Source organism: Caretta caretta, chromosome 3 (genome assembly GCF_965140235.1).
Source record: "Caretta caretta isolate rCarCar2 chromosome 3, rCarCar1.hap1, whole genome shotgun sequence".
Lineage (NCBI taxonomy): Eukaryota > Metazoa > Chordata > Testudines > Cheloniidae > Caretta > Caretta caretta.
In genome coordinates, this window is record NC_134208.1 from 47,470,176 (window position 1) to 47,492,122 (window position 21,947).

Below are 21,947 nucleotides of genomic sequence, written 5' to 3' on the forward strand. Positions count from 1 at the left end.
TGAATAAACATGGCGAAATAGTTTTACTTTGTGTAATGACCTATCCACTCCCAGTCTTTATTCAAGCCTAAGTTAATTTTATCCAGTTTGGAAATTAATTCCAATTCAGCAGTCTCTTGTTGGAGTCTGTTTCTGAAGTTTTTTTGTTGAAGAATTGCCACTTTTAGGTCTGTAATCGAGTGACCAAAGAGAGAGAATTGTTCTCCGACTGGTTTTGGAATGTTATAATTCTTGACATCTGATTTGTGTCCATTTATTCTTTTACGTAGAGACTGTCCAGTTTGACCAATGTACATGGCAGAGGGGCATTGCTGGCTCACCGGCAACCACATACACCACACAACAGAACCACTAACCCAGAAACCTATCCTTGCAACAAAGCCCGTTGCCAACTATGTCCACACATCTATTCAGGGGACACCATCATAGGGCCTAATCACATCAGCCACACTAAAGGCTCATTCACCTGCACATCTACCAATGTGATATATGCCATCGTGTGCCAGCAATGCCCCTCTGCCATGTACATTGGTCAAACTGGACAGTCTCTACGTAAAAGAATAAATGGACACAAATCAGACGTCAAGAACAAGTACTCCTTTTCTTTATGCATTAGGAGTTTTTCCTGAGTAAGAACTGCAGATTGGGCCTGATGAACATGACAATATGAACTGATTGTTTAGACAGTGCCCAAATTGGGAGTTGATGCTGGACATATATCATTCCTCTTGCTCTCATTAGCAGATCAACCTTAATGAAATACCAGGATGCACTAGCCAGCAGAAACGTATTAAATCACTCTCCTTAATAGTCAGATTCTCTTCTGTTCAGGAGACAGTTTGCTGACCTAGCAAAACTCTGGAATTTTCAGTTGGTTGCTGTTGGTTTCAGTCAGCAACTAGGTTTTGGGGAAAAGAACAGGACTACTAGTTCCTGGGGCTACTTGTTCTGCAACCAAAACCAAAAGAGGCTCCTTTAAGTATTCCAAAGGAGCCTACTGATAGTTCCACTAGGAAACGTGTTATAACCATGTAGCTCACTATTTAGAATTTGGGAACCACTTTAAACTCAATGTAATCCATAAATTCATTACTTTTATTTATTTTCCTGCTTTTTTCAGATGAATACAAATATCCTGCCAGACTCTGCAAGAGTCTGAACTCCAGTTTAATACTTTTCCATTTTGCATGGTATCATTCACTTATTTTTAATTAGAAGATATATTGTATGCTTTTTTATTCACCATATACTGTATATGCTCACACTTTTCTTCATAAGTGATTTATTACTCCTTTCCTCATTTATGAAGATAAATGTCATGCCAGAAACCAATCATATATTCTATCTGTATCCATATAAAATATATATCCCCATTATTCATCATAATTATATATTTACATGCAAGAATTATTTTCAGTCTTAGCTAAACAAACTATGTAATGAATTACAGATGTTGACTAAAAGGTATGATCTTAGAAGGTTTTTTGTACAATTGTTATTTTTAGGCCCTTGTTTAATTATATTTTCGTAATCCTTTGTATGAAACTATGCATTAGAGTAGTCTGTTTCATCACTCAGGATGTAAGAAGAAATTCAACTATTGCTCACTGATATTTATTGATAAAACATTCACTATAAAGAGGAGTAAATTGCCAAAGAATATGCTCAAACAAAAAGAACTCTTGGCATTTATTACATCATGTTGATTATACAGGTGCATATTTATCTTCTGCCATATTTGGGAAACAAGGACTGCATTCTCCATTCAGATGCCATTAACTTATTTACAACTAGATCTGGAAACTTAATACTTATCAGTACAAAATATAAAGCCAAATGTCCTTTCTTCAGAAGCACCAAAGATTAACAGATTAGAATGTTTTCCACATGTCCATTTTACTGTCAAGAGAATATTAAAGAAATTTCCCAGCTTCCGCAGCTCAGCCAGATGTCAATGGATCCCACAGTGAAGCAAAATTGGCAGAATAGCCTTCTTGTGACCCCAGCATTGTTTTATCAAGGATCAGTTTAAAAGAATAAATGGCCATTTCTTGCTGGGATCTGAAATGTTTTCCCCACACAATTACATAAAAGTGCTGACTTTGTTGAACTACTGATACGCAGTAGTATTTCTTACGACTCCTCTCACACTGTGCTGTAATTGCTGTTTGTGTTGGCACAAGAAAAGTACCAGGTCTTGTTTCCACGGTACTTTTCTGGACTCGGGTTTCAGTAACATCAGCGTAGGATATTGTACTGGGCATATGTTTTGTTGTGTAAATATTAACTTCTAATTTACCCTGTCAATCTCCTCAGTATGGCCTCTAATTACCAAAGGTTGAGGGACTTCAGATGGACAATTTCTAATATATTTTCAATAGTTACATTGATTGATTTTTCTCCACTGATACTTGGTGTTCTGAAAATCATGGCAAAAACCCAAACGCATATATGATACAACACTTAATTTTATAGAGGAACTGTAGACTAGGTTTCTATTTTGTTAACCAAAAACCATGGCAGTATTGTAACAGACACTATATTACGTTCAAATACTGGAGAACATACAATCAGATATTTCTGTTTTTACCTATCCATGTATGAATACTGGATTCTATTCTGCAATGTACAGTATCTTTTGAAATGAAATCAACAGATTATTCTATCAGTACACAAATGCTATACATAGTACTCTACATATTTACTAATGTAGGCCCTGATCCTGCAGACACTTATGCACGTGCTTAAGTCTACTACAAGTAACGTCTACATTTTTTATAACTGAAAGGGATTATTTTTTCTCATATTATTTTTGTTTGTTATATTGCACATTTGACAGAATTTTGTGATAAATTAGATGCACTATTTCCTATTTCCTATTTACAGTCAGTTTCTCAGCTTTGTGTGACTTTTTCACATAAAAACAAGGGAGAGAAAAGCATTTTTTTAAATGAGGCCGGGGGCTGGGGTAGGGAGAGAAATCAAACCCAGATCTCCCACATCCAGCTGAGTGCTATAACTACTGTGTTAAAAGTGATAAACTGGGCCCCATTACCACCATTTGGTGTGGAGTGAGTGTGATCTTAAGAACCTCTTTATGCCAACTGGCAAGGGGCACACGCAACACACTGTTGTCAGAATATTTAGCCAAACAATTTATTGTATGATATCTCATAAAAACTGGTGACGTACTGGGTCATTAATATTATTGTGTGATGTCAGTATAAAGAATTATGTATGTATACTGGAAATGTGTTCATAAAATAAACCAGTTTGTCAGAGACGAAGAATATTGTTACACCTGTTTGCATGTGTCTCCAATGTAAATTGAACAAGGTGAGGCCAGGGAGAACGGAAGTTCATTTACAACTAAGGTTAACAAAGTGATTAAGCCAACTGAAAAAGCAAATCAACTAGAGGGGGAGGAAGACAGCATGGCATCTACGCATTAGTCAGGGAGGGGAATTTTGTCTGGGTTTAATTTTCAAAGAATATGTTGCAGAAATTTGCTGGACTATAAAAAGAAAGAGAGAAGCCCTTAATTATCTATCACGTAGGGAACAAAAGGGACAGCACCCTCTGATTCTGTGAAGATTGGATTCTCTGGCCTAGAGGTGCTAGTAACTGGATGTAAGAGAAAAACCTGCTTAGGCAAAGCTTGTAACTGCTAAAATTGAGTTTTAGTCATTGGAAAGCATGTTTTGTTGTCTGTTGTTTGTAACCACATCTGTCCCCTTTTCTCGTACTTAGTATCATTCAAATTTCTGTTCTTTATTAATAAACTTATTCTTCATTTTACTATAAACCATCTCAGTGCTGTTATTCTGAAGTATAGAGTGAGTCTTCAGCTAACCTAACAGGGTGGTGTGTGTTGTATCTCTTGTGGCAGTGAACTTAATTTCAGTGAGTGTCCAGTGAGAGGGACTAGACGCTCCAGTGAGTGTCCAGTGAGAGGGACTAGACGCTCCAGTGAGAGGGACTAGACACTGCAGAGAGACATCTTTGGGAAACACAGGAAATGAAGTTCACTGATTGTTACCTGCAATGGAAGGTTAAGACTCACAGATTCTTGAGGAGTTTGATGGTGAGGTGGACAGACTGGTGTGGCAGGAAGCTGACACACAGTTTTAGCCTTAGCAAAGCTCTCCCTTGTTGAGGCAGAGGGGTAACACAGCGGCTTATGGTTCTGGGTATCCCGAGGAGAATGATGTGGAGAGGCAGGCACCAAACTCATTTTCAGATCTTAGGCATCTAAGCAGACTGACTCCAGGAGAAGGATTCCTAGTTATGGATGGCTAGTAGAGATAAGCACCTTCCTGCAGCAGCCTGGATTTAGGCATCTATCTCCACGAAAGGGGCAGGGCTTAGGACACACCCCTCACCTCAGCATCACCCACTAGCTAGCTTAGGCAGCTCCTAACCTAGCATGAAGGATAAAGCTGCCTGATTTGAATGCTGAGGGGTAAGTGTTGGACGTGGAGGGGTGGGAAGGAGTAGATTGGACTAAGGAGCCTGGGAGAGGGCGCACTCAACTGGGAATGGAGGCTGGTGGGGTAACACCAACCAAACATTTCACAGATGGTCACTAACTCTGATTCTCATTTTCTGGGTGTCCAGCTTGATATCCTGGGGGTTGATTGCAGAAGTGGTGCTTAGCACTCACAGCTGCAACTGAAGTCAATAGAAGCTGTGCTTTGAATATAAAAACCAGTTCCTAGGTGTCTCATATTGGGTACCCAGTATTAGTGGATACTTTTGACTTCAATTTCTCTGTGGCTCAATTCTCCATTACTAAAATGGAGATTATAATAACCCCTCATCTTGAAGGGTTCTGGTGAAAATAAATTCATTTATATTTGTGTAGCACTCAAATATTATAATGAGAAGCCCATGAGGAAATTAATGATTCTGTCTTCAGAGAAGGGTTTGAATAGTAAATAAGGAATAGGGCCACACATTGAGGAGAAAATAAAATATTGAATTGCTGCTTGTTAAGTGATCAACATCCATCCTTGGCACTGGATGAGGATGGGGTCCTGTGGAAAAAACAGTATGTCATCATATAATTAAGGCTGTGAGTTTGTCAGAGAGGTCACAGAAGTCACAGATTCTATGACTTTTTGTGACCTCCGTGATTTCTGCAGCGGCTGGTGCGCCTGGCCTGGGGGCCACCTGAGCAGCTCAGGCAGCTCCTGGAGACCTGGGGGCCACCTGAGCAGCTCAGGCAGCTCCTGGGCCAGTCGCACCAGCCGCTACTGGGGCCACGACCCCCGTCCCCAAGAGCAACAGGAGTTTGGGTGTGGGGGAAGAGGGTTGGGGCAGGGGATGGGGTGAGGGCTCTGTGGGGGCTCCCCGGAAGCAGCAACATCTCCCTCTATTGGCTCTTAGGCGGAAGTGGGGCCAGGCAGCTCTGCGTGTTGCCTCTGCCTGCAGGTACTGCCTCACCAGCTCCCATTAGCCGTGATTCCCGGCCAATAGGAGCTGCGGAGCCTGCACTGTTGGTGGAGGCAGCAGAGCTGCCTGGCCACGCCTCTGCCTAGGAGCTGAAGGAGGGGGATGTTGTCACTTCTGAGGAGGTGTGGAGCCAGGTAGGGAGCTTGCCAACCCTGCCAATACCCCGCTCCCCAGCATAAGTGGGGTTCCTGGGCCACGCGCCGCCACCCCTACCCCAGCACCAGCGGAGGTCATGGGCCACATGCCGCCACCTGCCCACCCCCCTTGCACCCATGGGTGTCCCAAGCCATACTCTCTACACCAGTGTGGGTCCCAGGTTGCCCCCCCTGAGCACCCAGGGCACTCCTGGGCCATCCCCGCCCCGAAGATTTAGTCAGGGGTATATAGTTCATGTCATGGACAGGTCACAGGTCATGAGTTTTTGTTGACTGCCCGTAACCTGTCCATGACTTTTACTAAAAATACCTGTGATGCAAACATCATCACTTTATAGAAAAACAAAAGCGAAAAGGGCAACTGCAACAACTACGTGGGTATCTCGCTACTAAGTGTAGCAGGAAAAGCTTTCGCAAAAGTCATATTAGTGTGCCTACAGCAGCTGGCAAATCATGTCCATCCTGAACCACAGTGTGGATTCAGGGCTGGAAGATCAACTATAGACATTAAATTTCTCTGCGTCAACTCCAAGTCCACAGAGCAAAACCAACCATTGTACATTGCCTTTCTGGACCTTACCAAAGCATTCAACACAGTCAGCAGAGCAGGACTATTTGCAATACTAGAAAATACAGGATGCCCACCAACCCTACTAACTCTTAAATGTTCATTCCACAACAACATGAGAGCAACTGTCCAGTTTTATAGGTCCAAATTGGACAGCTTTGAGATGAACAGCGGAGTGAAGCAAGAATGTGTTCTTGCCCCTACACTCTTTGCAATCTTCTTCTTGATACTCTTGAACTGTGAGTTTAAGGACATGAAAGATGGAGTGTATCTCCACACAAGATCAGATGGGAAACTCTTCAATCTGTCCTGACTTAAGTGAAAGGCCAAAGTGAAAAAGGTGCTAATCAGGGAACTTCTATTAACTGATGATGCTGCCCTCATAGCCCACAATGAACATCTACAACAATAACTCATGGACCGCCTTTCAAGTGGCTGTCCAGCATTTTCTCTCACCACCAGCATCAAGAAAATGGTTGTATTAGGACAGGGGGTTCCACAAGATCCTTCAATTACCTTAAATGCAAACCAGCTAGAAGCAGACCAAAAGTTCAGCTATTTAGGTTCTACGGTGACCATCAACCTCTCACTCGATGAAGAACTAAATTTTTGTGTTGGAAAGGCTGCTACCATCTTTAGCAGATTAATTAAAAGAGCATGGAACAACTCAAAGCTTACCCTCAACACCAAAATGCTAGTGTACCAAGCTTGTGTCCTCAGCACTCTCATGTATGGTGGGGAAACATGGACAACTTATGCTCATCAGGAGAAAAGGTTAAACAGTTTCCACCTACATTGTTTACGCCGCATACTCAACACCAAATGGCAGGACAAAGTCACCAACACAGAAGTTCTTCAAAGCGCAAACTTACCAAGTGTGAGAGCCCTGCTCAAGCAAAGATGGCTGCGCTCGCTAGGCCATCTGAGTAGATTGGAAGATGGACATATACCCAAGGACATGCTATACGGGGAGCTACCAGAGGGAACAACAACAACAGGATGTCCCAAACTTCACTATAGAGACACAAGCAAGTGAGATATGAAGGAATTTGGAATTGATCCTGACCAATGGGAAATCTTGGCAAGTGATCGTAACAAGTGGCACCATCATCTGCATCAGAATATCAAAGTCCATGACAAAAGCTGGCTCCTACAGCTTGAAGAGTAAAGAGCCCGTAGGAAGCAAGCAGTCCTCAACAAAAATACATACATTTGCAATAACTGCCAAAGATCATGCAAATCTCGGATTGGACTATTCAGTCACATGAGACATTGCAAACCATCTATATCATAGGCTACAAATCACACCATCTTTTGCAGAAGAAAGGATGCCAACAAACCCATTACTAAATCTAAAACTAAATAATTAAAGACTGAATCATAACACACATGCACAAGGGGGTTGAATTAAGGATGCATGGACAACCTTAATTCCAGCATTTCCTAACTTTTGAATATTTGACTTTGCAACCTGAATAATATTCTTTTAACTTTGTGTGTGTGTGTGTAAAAATATATACACAATATGTAGAAACAATACGTTTTTGTTCACTTGATTCAGGAAGTGAGTGAAACCCAAGATAAAACAAATACATGTATGTTGGTAGTACACAGAATATCCCCAAGCACCTGCTTCCTGGTCAATCTAACCAAGATGCCCTTGATTAAAAGTTGTAAAATAAATAGTCCAATTACATGTCCCCAAATCTACCATCAGCCATGTTGTTAATCTCAATTGAGAAGCCAGTCAAGTACCCTTTCACCTCTGCAAGACCAGTTAAATCTCAATGGCAAAGTGGCATGCAGAGAAGCTGACCCTACCATGCCCTATCCTTTAAATATTCTGCACATATTGGACTTCAGTTTTTTAATTTTGGCACCTTCTGCAAGTACTAAACAGTTAATTTTTAAATATTTTTGAAGTGATTAAGTTATCATTCTGAAAACTTTTCAAATCAACTTGATTCTATAAGCACCCGAACAACTTTTTTAAAAGGCTTCCTACATTTTCAGCATTTGGAAGTAATTAATTTCTAGTCCAAAAAATGAATATCTGTCCCGAAGAGAAAGAGCTGGATTACTGCCTAGTGCACTTCAGAACAGGATTATACTGACTCTTAGTCACTTAAATAGTCAAGTTTAACAAGATACAGTCGAAATGATAAAAGGAGGTCTCTAAAAAGGCCATTGCTGTGGGCACTTGGGATTACAACTTCCAAACAGTGACCAGGAAGACAATGCTGGAAGACAGAAAATTCACACAAGTGCCATGCAAAATAGAGTGGAGGGAATGAATGTATGGCAAAGACAGCTGCTTAGTATGATTTCCTACCTCCCTGTGGAGTTGCCGGCATCCTCTCCACTCCACTTACATGTTGATGGAGGCAATATAAGGCAAAAGGGGATTGGAGGTGGCCAGCAGAAAGGAAGAGGCACAGAATGTGGTATTCTATGGAGCATGTTGCTCTCAAAAAGGCAAAAATCCTGCTGGCAAAACATACATAAATTGCTCTAAGGCCCATATGAATCCTAACAGAGAACCCACAAAGCGTTAGATGGAAATGGTGCAATCATTGGCCTCACCAGCAACTTCGCAACACGTGTAGCTAATGCTAGAGTGAGGAAAAAGGGATAAGGAGCCAGGAATCTTGAATGTGGACTGACCAAAGTTGACAGGTTTGTACTCTGATAATCCTATGAGTCCGTGGTTTCTGTTCCTTTCACTAGCTACCTGTCCAGATCTGTACCTCAGAAAAGGATGTAGCAGAAGATAATCTGACTGGGAGGTAAATATCATTTGACATACATTGTCTCATTCTTTATGTTTTTCTCATTGGATGAGGTGGAAAGAAAAAAGCATGTTATTGGAAGTAGTACAAGATTGCTTAATTACGTATTAGCTGAAAAGCTAATTAGATCAGAATGACCTGAGTGTCCTGGATCTAATAACTGGAAACACACCAGAAAGTTATAAATGAAGTTGGAGCAGAGTGTGAACATATTATCAGGTTTTAAATGCTGATAAGTGGCTGCTGACCAAACAACAGCACAAAAATACTGGAATACAGAAAGGCAGACCTTGCAAAATGTGTGACATGCTACTTGATGGCACTTAATGCATGGGAAATTCACAGTAAGGAAAGAGTAGATATTTAATATGGAACAAGGGTGGGTACAATAAAAATTTAATTCCAGGAGAAAACAATTTAACTAGATATGGAGGAAACTAAGAGAGAAAAGAGCCAAATTCATCCTTTGTGTAAATCTGTTGACTTCAGTGAAATTACAGCAGGGAGGTATTTGACCTCTAGCCTTTAAATCCCCTAAACACTGCAGATTTGACCTCCCAGTTGCCACTGTAATTCCCCTGGGTGCATTCTCTCTCTCTCTGTGTGTGTGTGTGTGTGTGTGTGTGTGTGTGTGTGTGTGTGTGTTTCTCATATATTAGAATGAGAAATTCTAGAATGAGAAAAACTGTTGAGACAAACTGTTGAGGTTTGAACTTAAGCCAAAGAGAGTTGCAGTTCTGCCTCCAGCTCAAAGTAAAGTCTAGTGAGGGGAATTTGAAGATCAGGATAATCCATAATGGCTGCAGAATCCCTTTGTCTGAATAGTACACTGAAACACATCTAGTCAGCAGGTCTGTTGGCTCAGTAACTGCCAGGGCTCCGAACTTCTGAGATACGATCATCAAACTGTGGGTGGCGTTGGAAGAAAAAGGGCTTGTTATTACTTTTTAAGTGCTAACAAGGTGCTGGGCACTGAACCAGAAGCATGTTATTTAAATTGCATGTTCTTTGGGGGGGGGGAAGGAGGGGGTTGCATCTTGCTATGTGTATGTACAATAGGGCTTCAGTCTCAGTTCAGATCTCTGGAGGCTACTTTAATAGCAATAAATAACCCTGCCCTGAAGAGCTCACAGTTTAACCTCTCTGAATCTACATAATTAGTTTTAGGGATACGTTTTTTGCTTATAGCAATAAGCAATGGATGTGTGTATTAGAAGGTTATTAGTATGCTCAGAAGCACAGGGGCCAAAGGCTGAGTGCTTTGACCACTTGAGAAGAGCACCAATTGCCTACTGATACATACCTGCAGTGGCTTATTGCTATAATCACAGATTTTATTTAAAAACAAAAACAAAAACAAACAAACAAACAGGTGAAAGGCTCTTTCTCTTTCTTTACAGAGTTTTGTGGCAACATATTCTTCCATTTTAAAAAGTAGTTCCTACGAAAAAGAACAAGACACAAATAGCAGGGGAAAGGTTGCAAACATCTCTACTATTGTGAATATGAACACCTGTGTTTTCCATATTTCCCAGACTTTTCCATAATTAAGTCTGCTTTGCTCATTGCTTTAGTGTGGGTTTTTTCACTTATAAAAGTAGCTGCCTGGTTAGGTATTACTAGGTCTCCTGATACCAGTGGTTTTCTGGTTTCCTGCACTCCACCCCCTCTTTTTGGTTTTCTTCACTGGAACCTTACGATTTGGAGCCTTTTCTTCATTTCACAGTTCACCTGCCATTTCTCATCTGCTTTGTCTGTTTTTCTCTCAATTTCCACTTTCACTGGTTGTACGGTAGTCTTTACTCTTCTTTGCTTAGTTAACTGCTGGTGTTAAGCAATCTCAAGGATGCTTTTCCTGTCTCATGTTACTTATTTCTTTCAGCTCAAGTCTCTAAACCAAATAAACTCCTAGCTTATTATATAATTGCTGCAAGGAAAAGAAGTTGTTTCCTTCATGTTCTCTGAGAAATGCTGCTATCTTGCTAATTACCTCTTCAGTCTGCTAACAGAAAAGGTAAAGGCATAGTCTGTGTTCATAAACTATATCCTTTTTAAGCTGATTCTTAAAGGCAATTTCAAATTTAGGCTGGGCCTTACAAGGTACCTATGCTAGATCATTTCCTGGAGAAGAAAGCTAAAAAGCAGAAAGGTGGGGGTGAGATACAAGTTGTAAATGACAAGAATGTTGGACTGAATGGTCTTTTACTGATCCTAAAATGGCATATGTTCCTATTCTTATGTTTTTGCTCCAAAATTGGTTTTATTTGGCATACTGTAGAATATTAGCCATCTATGTACGTAAGTGTCCAACTCTCTCATTTCTCATTATAATTATTCACAGTTTAATAGCTGAAAAATTGGAAAACTTATCCTCCATACCAGCATCAATGGTACTGTAAGTCATTTGTTTAAGTAATAAAACCTGGGATCCACAGACGGAGTCCTCCACTACCCTGCTGGTATGTTCTTTTCAGCTTGAAAAAATTCCATTTTACAACTCCCATTTGTTTCCTGCCATTTAGCCAACTTTCCACTTATTACATGTTTCCACGCCTTAACATTGACTTCCAGTAAAGAACACTGTAAACTGTTTTCTGAAAAATCAAAGCATACGATGGCCACTACATATCCTTTGTCTGCTTTGGCAGTAACCATCTCAAAGAATTCCAGTGAAATAGTGAAGCATGACCATCCCTTCCTGAATCCCATATTGGCTATTCTTAATCAAGCTGTGCTTTTCCTTTTTAAATAGCAGTTTACTGAACAAAGTGGAATTGTAACACGGGCAATTACAACCTGTCCATCTTCTATACTTATTTTCCCAAAGCAGGTATACTATTGTATTTTTTCAAGCACCCTAAAATATGCTAGATACTTTACAAGACAAGCCACCCTCCCCCCAAAATTGTACAACTTACATTCAACACAACACTGGTGAAGGTCAGAAACAAACAAGAATGTGGACGGGAAAGGAGGGCAAGAGTGACAATAATTAGGTCACTTGGCATGTTTACACAACTTAATAGTTCTGTTGCTTTTTATTGCCCTTCCTCCTCTCATTCTTTCCTCTTTTCATCATAAAATTACATTTATTCAAAAAACCACACCTCCTAAGTTTCAGAAAAGTTTGTCCCTATAGTTTCCACATTATGCATTGAAAATAGCCTTTGAATCGGTACTGCACTAATAATAACAATTAGCACCTGTACAGCGCTCTCCATCCATAGATTTAATGGCATTTTACAAGGAAGATGAGTATCAACTCTATTTTACACAGGGCGTAACGGAGAAGTAATTTGCCAATGGCCACACAGAAAGTCAGTGGCAGAGCCAGAAATTGAAGCCATTTCTTATGACTGCTTGAGCCTCATGCATTGGGTATAATGCCTCCCTGCTGGCGTAAGAACCTATGTGTAACATAATGCCAATAGTTTCACTAAACCTACTCTAATTATTTTTGCTTTTTAACATTTAATAATTTTAAAAGATGCCTATACAAGGCTCCAGGCTGCCTAATCCCTGCATTAAGTTTATCATTCAAACAGGAATTTAGGCAGCTACCTACCTATAAAAAGTCTTTCCCCCCTACAGCATTGTGAGAAACGTTGCCCTCTGCCCTCTCGAGGACTCACTCATTGCCTGTTTTGGGGATCAGGAACATTTTTCCTTCCGAGGAAGATTGACAAAGTTTTTTGGCTTCCTTCCAACATCCTGGAGGCCCAGTTTAAGGTTAATAAGGAGTAAAGACAGTTTATAAAACCTGTAAATGTAAGTGAGTTTGTAATTTCATTGCAACTTGTGCCTAGTGTCCAGTGCAGATGAGAAGCTCGGGGGGGCAACTCCTGGAGGTGAACATGAGAGCTGGTAGACGACTGTTGGGCCCTATCAGCCTGAAGGAAGAAGGAGAGAATTTAAGTCTTTGCAGAATTTATCCTTCATGTCTACCCTCACCCCAGCCCCTACCACTTTCAAACTCAGAGGGAGAGGGAGAAGATTAGAGGTGGACTGATTCCCGGAGCTAAAGAGAGCCAAACCTGAATACTGGTTATTTGGCATGGAGGCCATTTAACACCATACTGGACCACAAACCTCTGGTATTTTGTGGGGTTAGCTCTCCATTAAAGATAAATATTAATGAAGCCAGAGCCTTCCACTTTTGAATCCATCCCAGTGTCAGTGTTTCATTTTCTTTTATGTTCTGACCAAACCGCTGTTGTGGAATGTCATCATCACACAGAGTGATGCAATCCCTCAAGTAAATTGGGACAGTCCCATGGATGACACTGATAACTGGGACCAAAACTTTTAATTTTACTCTGTATTTTGTATATGTAGTGTCTTACAATGCTTTCCTTTTAAAGTTGTGTGATAAGTTTGCAACAAACTCACCTGGTTTGAAAGATTTCACTTTGCATCATGAACCCTTTCAAGGAAACACAGGCAAAGTTTACAGATACCATGTAAAGTTTTGCATTGAAATAATGCAAAATTTGTGGTTTCATGATTTTAACACAAAACCAGGAAAAACCTGCTGGCTTTAATGTGGATTGTGTATCTGAAACTGAAACTCAGAGGGGAAAAAAAATCCAGGAGGCGTGAAACTCATGAAAACTAAAAATAAAGGAAGTGTTCACATGAACCTAGGACAACTGTGAGTTTCTAAAAGATCTACTTTTTAAAAAATATATAGCATTGATTTTTTTAAATAGATTTAAGAGAATAAATTTATGAACTCACATATACAATTCATTAAAAACACAAACCATCAATTGACAAACACAAAATACAAGAAAAGGTAAAGAGAAAATGTATTGTGAGGCCTACATATATACATACAGAGAGGGAAAGAGAGAGAGAGAGAAACTTGGAAGGATTCGATTTTTATTGGTAAATGTCATTAGAGGTCAATTTCACCACACACATACACAAACAGAGAAAAAAATATTTCCATTGATGATAATCAAAAATGTACAGATAGGCAAAGAAAGAAGAATGCTTCTTGAAAACTATTTAATTATTTATATTTTGACATATGATGTTGAATCTTGACATCTACTGCCATTAAATAGTTATTTTGTTAGTCCCCCATTATCTAGCCTCCCCAAATTTCCCACAGCTGCAAACATTTAAATAGATAAAAATGTTTAAATGCTTAAAACCCATAATTTTGCATAATTGTGAATATTTTTTTTAAAAAATCAATAGATAATAAATCGTTAAAATAAGCATTGATATTGTCCAACAATTATAAAAAAGTAACAGTTGAATTCGGTCAATCCTACATATATATATGCTTTAGTCCGTCCACCTCCACTCCTCCTCACTAACTGTAATCATGCATTCAGATCTACTAGCATGGCTCATGCAGCTTTTTACACAACTACATGCAAGGATCCAAGCCTGCAGATTCCAGTGCAGAATACCAGCCTTGCATAAGTGGATTTTCTAGTCTACTTTTCATTGTAAAAAATTATCTTCCCTTTCTTCCACATTCCACCAAAATTCAAGGGTTTTAGGTCTACCTCTTTTTTGTTGTTTTGGCTGCTTCTTTCACTCATTCTTCAGCAGAGGAACACATTTATCAATGTTAGTTATTTGAAAATGAGTGACTACAGTTTTATTTTTAAACATACTCAAAATGGTGTCAAAAAGATTAACTCATGCAGCCATTCATTATTCACCCAAGTGTGAATTTACAGGATCAAATCCCTATTTAGTTCAAATTATTAATGCATAAATCAAGCATTTAGCATTTCCCCATTCCCAATATATTCATTTCCAATATGTTGAAAAGTGTTTACTTATTTACCCTTAAGTTTATTTAAGTGGGTTTACAGTACTGTGCTATGTGTATAAAAACACACTCCCTGTCTTAGTCTTCTTCAAATCCTATGCAAGTCAATTTCAAGGTAACTAAAATCACCAGCAATCAGTGTTCTAACTTTATTGGACCTCTCCTACACAGAAATTTCCTGATCTTTTTATTCTCCCTTAGAGGTTGATAATAGTTTCCTATAAATATGTTTCACTGTTTCTTTCAGCTAAATTTTCTCTTTATCACATTATCCAGCCTACATACAATATTTTTGAGTGAAATTATGTATTTGCCTAACAAAGTAGCCACACCCCATACAGTCTTGCTGAGCTTGTCACTTCTATACAGTCTATATTCTGATATTTTAATTTCCTCCTTCAGCCAAGTTTCAGCTAGTCAGTCAGTCTATTTAAAATCTTTTATTAATTCTTTTGACATATTGCTTCATATGTTCTTTACATTTATACAGAAAAATCTTTTAAAAAAGAAATATCTTTCTAGTCAATGCTTTTCATCTTTATTATTCCCCTCAACAACTTAAAAAAATACTTACCTTTTAAAGATTGCCTAATTTCTGTCATCTATCACTACCTACCCTTTTGTTAAAATAACACACATAAAACCCACTACTTAAATGGTAAGGCTACTTCCCCGCTAATTTCTTATGCACATTCATCCTGTCAGTCCTATAGTATTTTGGTTCAACCCCATCCAAAAGAAGATATCCTGGAATTGTATAAACTTGCATGACACAATGAGATTGGTACAAAAAATTACTTCTGAAATCACCAACACCTCTTCCTGCTCCACGTATGAGTTACAAGAGAGCTCACATCCAAGCACTGACTAAATTAGTGTAGAATGATCTGTGGCTTCCCTGCTGTCATTTATTGGTTTTTAGGAAATACAATAGTTCTTAGTCTGGGGTTTTAGTATGCAGTGACTCAGAAGGAGTGGAATTTGCTGCTCAACAGGTTTTTTTTTTTTTTTTCTAATTAATTCCATTGCATAAGACTACACCCACACTGTACTTCATAGAGAGGCCAATATGTCACACAGGCCCAGATCCTGGTCTCTATGCCCCTGAAAGACTGCAGAACTGATGCAAGTGAAGAGAGAAGGCAAAGGAAATCACAATCCATGGAGAACCTGGACAGTGGGCCACATCACAGAGCTGAGCTACCATGGTGTACATGCAAATTAGCATGGAAGGAGCATTTGTGGCGGGGGATTTATGGGATGATGTGGATGAAGGAGCCACTAGCCAATGCACACCATTCTTCCATGTAAATAGTGCTACAGCCAGTGGTGAGCTGGAGCCGGTTTGCGCGAACCGGTTGTTAAATTTTGAAGCTAGTTTAAAACCAGTCGTTAAAGAATACAAGGAACCAGACAGTGTGCTGTGAGACAGCTAGAAAGCTTTTGAATGCTGTAACAAGAAAACACTTAAGCACATGGTTAACTTTAGGCAATTTTTACTCACCCAGCGGTGCTCTGGGTCTTCGGCGGCACTTCGGTGGCGGGTCCTTCACTAGCTCTTCGGCGGCACTTTGGCGGCAGGTCCATCAGTGCTGCTGAAGACCCGGAACGAGTGAAGGAACTAGTTCTTCACCTTTTGGCAGCTCATCACTGGCTATAGCAGATGCCACACACCTTATCTCCTAGCACTGTAAGACCTGTCTCTACCCTGGCATCTGCAGTGAACTTCTGCAGAGGGGATGAGTGTACAAAATTTGGTCTTTAACGCTGTCTTTCCAAACTAGAACTCACCTAAAAATGCCTTAATAACTCACTTGTCTGAAAGACAAATGTTTCATCTGACCTGCTTCCCACAAGCAAAAACTCTTCCAAATAGGAATATGAAAAATAAATAAATATATCTGGAAGAAAACTGTACTCAAAACTACAGAATTAGGTTCTATTACAAACAGCAACTGCAATCTGGTATATACAAAATAATGTGTCAATATCCATACAGCTGCAAGGTAGTGACTGAGTTTATTTTATTCAATGACAAGAGCAAGAATTAAACTGCAGCCACCCATATAATATCCTAGAGCACTATCCTTTGTCCACCAGGAAAAAAATATGTACCATATAGTGTGTTTCAAAATGAAATTATGTGTGTTTTTAATCACTAAAGTTACTCAACTACAAATTAGGTACAAACTTATTTAGTACTGAAGATCAGACAAGCTCAGGCTGATTCAAGATCAGTGAGACAATCTGTTTTCACTTTTCCTTTTTTTTTTTTACTATTTGTATCATGGTAGAACCTAGAAACCCCAATCAGGGATTAGGACCTGTGGAGCTGGGCACACTACACACATCATAAAAAGGCAATCCCTACTGCAAAGAAATTACTATCTTAGCGTATGACAAAAGACAACCAAAAGAGAAAACAAACAAAGGTGGGTAGGGAGGACCAGGTAACAGCAAAACAAATTTGGTCATTAAGTAGCAGTTTTAATACATCAGCTGCCTAGTCATTGTTCAGTGTTTTGTAGGCATCAAAAGACCAATGAATTTTAAGGAGAGATTTGAAAGACGATTCTCTGTGAATTTTTATGGAGAACTCCCATGCTCAAGGGTTTTACAGTTTTCTGTGAAATTATCCATTGTGACAAAGTTCCTCCTCTACCTTGGTGGGTCCTGCACTTATTGGCAGATTTTGCTTACCTCAGAGATTCACAGCAGCCCTCAGTTTGGCCACTTTCATGGCTCAAATCTGCCATTCATTCAGATAACCTCATCACTGGCCAGCATGGGGAAAAAAGAGTAAGAACAATTCCCGCAGTTTCTGCTGATCCACCATGTGGGTCGGGGACCAGCTCAGAGACCTTCCCTTCTGGTGGAAGTTCCTGTGTTGGGTGAGGAGTTGGGAGGTTTGGGGGAACCCAGGCCTGCCCTCTACCCCGGGTTCCAGCCCAGGGCCCTACGGACTGCAGCTGTCTAGAGTTCCTTCTGGAACAGCTACGCAACAGCTACAATTCCCTGGGCTACTTCCCCTTGGTCTCCTCCCAACACCTTCTTTGTCCTCACCACAGGACCTTCCTCCTGATGTCTGTTAACACTTATACTGCTCAGTCCTCCAGCAGCATGTCCTCTCACTCCCAGCTCCTTACCCACATACCTCACCAACTGGAGTGACAGCCTTTTTAAACCAGGTGTCCTGATTAGCCTTAATTAATTCTAGCAGCTTCCCAATTGGCTACAGGTGTCCTAATTAGCCTGCCTGCCTTAATTAGTTCTAGAAAGTTCCTGAGTGTTCTGGATAGACCCTGTTCTCTTACCCAGGGAAAAGGGACCTGCTTAACCTAGAACTAATGTATCTACCTTTGACCACTCTCTTGTAGCCATCTGGCCTGACCCTGTCATACCATTTATTTCTACCAGGAGACATAGCTATGTTTGCAACAGCAAAAGTGGGTGTTGATGAGCTTTGGATACCATAAGCAAAAGTTTAAACCTCCTTAACTTGGATGCATAACCTTACTGTGCAATGTGCTACTCCAAGGCCTGAAGATGGGAAAGATGCCCCTATTGAAACATTTCCCTGCTACTCTTTTTGAGCTTTTAAAAACAACCATGTTTCAATTATAAGAGCAGAAATAAAAGACAAACTCAACAAAAAAATGATAATTTTTCACAAGCCCATATTACATAAACAAGTTGTATTTCTTCAAGCTTTAAAAAAAATTCTCCTTTAGAATGAGTCTAAATATGAAAATGTTTTGCCCCAAAAATATTTTACAAAATTACAGTAGAATGAAAACAAGTGATTAGTACAGAAGGTTTCTTGAAGAAGTCAATATATCTATTATCCAAAATTATTAGTATAGAAGGGGAACACTTTTTAAAAACACAAGTCTTTTTGCCAACTAAAATCACATTTGAAAGGGAACTAAACATGTTAGAAAGGTGTTTGATTTAACTTGTTTTACTATCTCCATGTACATAAATAGGTAACAGAAAGAGAACACCAAAGCCAAGTTAACAGTGGAAGAATAATCCAAAATATTTACTACCTGTGTGGAATAGATAACCAACAAGCCTTAGGTTAATGCCATGTGAGCAGTTCAAAATAAGTTGTTATGGCTGGTATGAAAACACAAAATCCATTCACCGAAGGAGTAATCATACATCATTCTATTTGATATTGAGGCACTTTCTAAATTAGATGGTGCTAGACAGTCAGTCACTTTGGTAACCTGTGGACAGACAACATGCTTCCAACAAAGTGGTACCTGAGGGCTAATTAATATTTAATTTATATTCTCGTTTTCCACTAAAACCAAAGCCACATAGTATCACCACAACTGTGTCTTGGTGTGTTTATTTTGTGTGGCATTGAAGACATTAAGTGAATAAGGATATATAACTGATAATGGCTTATGAAACATGCAGTGCAGTTGTAGCCGTGTCTAACTAATGACTAACAAATTTATTTGGGCATAAGCTTTCATGGGATAAAACCCACTTCATCAGATGCATGGAGTAGAAAATACAGTAGGTAGACACACACACACACATACACCATGAAAAGATGGGGGTTGCCTTACCAACTCTTACGAGACAAATCAATTAAAGTGGGCTATTACTGGGAGGCTGTTCCAGACACTGGATTTATAGTTTATTACAACAATGATCCCTTAGAACGTGTTCCACCTTGCATTTAGCTGTGATGCTCGAATGACCCTTCCAAGACCTGAAGAAGAGCTCTCTGTGGCTCAAAAGCTTGTCTCTCTCACCAGTAGAAGTCAGTCCAACAAAAGATATTACTTCACCCACCTTCTGTCTCTACTGGTTTATGAAATGACACAATCAGGGTTCTGAGGTACCCTTAGCATGTGCAAAAATAGTAATAACTATAGAAAATGCAGAAAGTAACTGGCACTTACTTCATAGAAGTTTAGCAAATGAATTAAAGTGCAAACGTTACTTACAATATCGGTAAAGAGAGTCTGAATTACCTGTATGGCTGTGAGGATATTGGCTAAAGCCTGGCCATACGTGTCATGGCAGTGAACAGCAAGAGCACTCACTGGAATTTCCTTCATAACAGCTTCCAACATTCTCTTCATGCTGCCTGGGGTCCCCACACCAATTGTGTCCCCCAGAGAGATCTCATAGCAGCCCATGCTATACAGCTGTTTTGACACCTAATTAGAAAACAGAAAAGCATTCTAAAATGATGAGACGTAACCAGAGCAAAAAATAATACTTAGAATATATGGTAAAAAATGATTGCCATCTAAGTAAAACACACTGTTCCTCTCCTCTTCATAGGCAGTGCCCATGCATGGAATAATCTCCAAGCTAAATTCATCAAGTCACAACACTCTCCCTCATTCTCCCATTACACCCAAAAGAATCAAGATTTTTTTATGTTTATGGATTAACCCCCCAAACCCTTCCCCAAAGTTACCTACTTCCCTGCGGACAGAGCTGCCCCTAGGGTACAGCAAATTGGGGCGACCACCCTGGGCCCTGCACTTTGGGGGCCCCCGTACTTCGTGAGGAGACGAGTGGGGAGCTGAGGCGAGGGGCGGGCAGGGAGGAGGAGGAGCCCCCCTACCAGCCTTCCCCTCCCCGCAGTGCCTCCTGCCTGCTGGCGGGACCCGCCAATCAGCGCTTCCCCCTCCCTCCCAGCACTTACTACTGATCAGCTGTTTTGCCGCATCTGGAGGCGCTGAGGGGGAGGGGAGAGGAGCGAGGGCATAGCATGCTCAGGGAAGGGGGTGGAACTGGGCTGAGAAGGGGCGGGAAAAGGCGGGGTGGGGGCAGGGCAGGGATGTGAAGAGGCAGGGTGGGGGTGGCGCTTTGGAGGAAGGGGTGGAGTCGGGGCAGGGCTTGGGCGGAGCCAGGGGGAGCACCATCCCGCAGGTAGAAACTTGATGTCTATGTCCCGGGCCCCGCACCCCCCTAGGGACAGCCATACCTGGGAATTCCCCAGCTGGTCTGTCTTCCATGTGTATCTTTTTAGTAAAGACTTGCCTTTAGGTTTGCACATTTCACAGGAACAAGCAGACTGAGTGTGCTAACTAGAGGCCTGATTTTTCTTTCCTTGGAAATCAAAGGTCTAATGAAAACCAAAGGAATTTTAGTCCCTAGATTGCTTGATTTTTAGAAAACTGGACACTAATAAAAAAATTTTAGTGAAAAAATTTCAAAACTGTAACACAATTAAAAGTCTACAAGGTTCCTTTACTCCTAACATACAGCTCAATTTTATAAACCTTTACTCTCATGAATAGTTCTTATTTATGAGAGCAGTACCGTAAACTTCACTAGAACTACTCATATGAGTAATTTAGTGCAAATAAGGGATTGCAGGATTGAGCCCATACTTTTTATTAGGAGGCATTTCCAACTACCATCACAGTCTCTTTGAATTTGTTAGGAAATGGTCTAAAAACTTATTTTCAGTTGCTGAACAGGTTTATTTCTTGCAGCATTTCCACCTGTGCTTCAAACATACTGAAAAGGACACCCTGCAGCAACAGAATCCCAGTCCGCAAATCTACTATTACAGAAATAAAAATACACTGCTTTGCAAGGTAGTTTCATTTGTATTGCATGGTACTGTTAAAGCAATTCCAGGATATCGTCAGCCGGATTGCTATATATATGTTAAAGGAGGTTGACAAAATGCTTTGCCACCAGTCCCGGAAGTACTGGTGCAATGCTGTTATTTGCTCAATTCAAAGAACAGATGAAAAAGGACTCAAGTGGATTGAATTGTTCTGTTCAAAGCTTGTAAGGCGGATATGAGTGCTATGACTATGGCAAATGTAGTAAAACCATTCTTGCTTTCAGATCCAAGATCCAGGTTCAAATCAAAATACATTTCTCACACACTTAATATAAAATAAAATAAAATAAAATAAAATAAAAGGACATTCATTACATTGTAAGCACCTTGGTGTAAGGAAGGCCCATGTCTTGCTGCAAGTCAAACACACTGCAGGTGCCTGAATAGACCATAGCTTCAAGAATGGTACTGTTACTCTGTGAGGACTTCTGCTCATAAACCTCAATCTGTTTTTGTTTTTCTTTTTTAATTTCAACATGAGTTTAAAATATTAGATTGCATCTTTTTTTTCTGGACCGTCTTTTTAACTATCTGCTGAAGATATTGTCTGGAGGTGCACTTTCAGGATGAC

At 40.2% G+C, this 21,947-nt stretch overlaps 1 protein-coding gene across 7 annotated transcripts in view; it reads right to left on the minus strand.

Annotated features, from left to right (window-relative positions):
* Positions 1-21,947, minus strand: part of HMGCLL1 (3-hydroxy-3-methylglutaryl-CoA lyase like 1) — a 141,296-nt gene that overhangs the window by 51,745 nt on the left and 67,604 nt on the right. For all 7 annotated transcript variants that reach the window (XM_048845259.2, XM_075126473.1, XM_048845258.2 and 4 more), the window contains one exon: positions 19,755-19,943. In XM_048845259.2, coding sequence (XP_048701216.1) covers positions 19,755-19,943 — 189 coding nt within the window. The remainder of the gene's footprint in view (positions 1-19,754; positions 19,944-21,947) is intronic.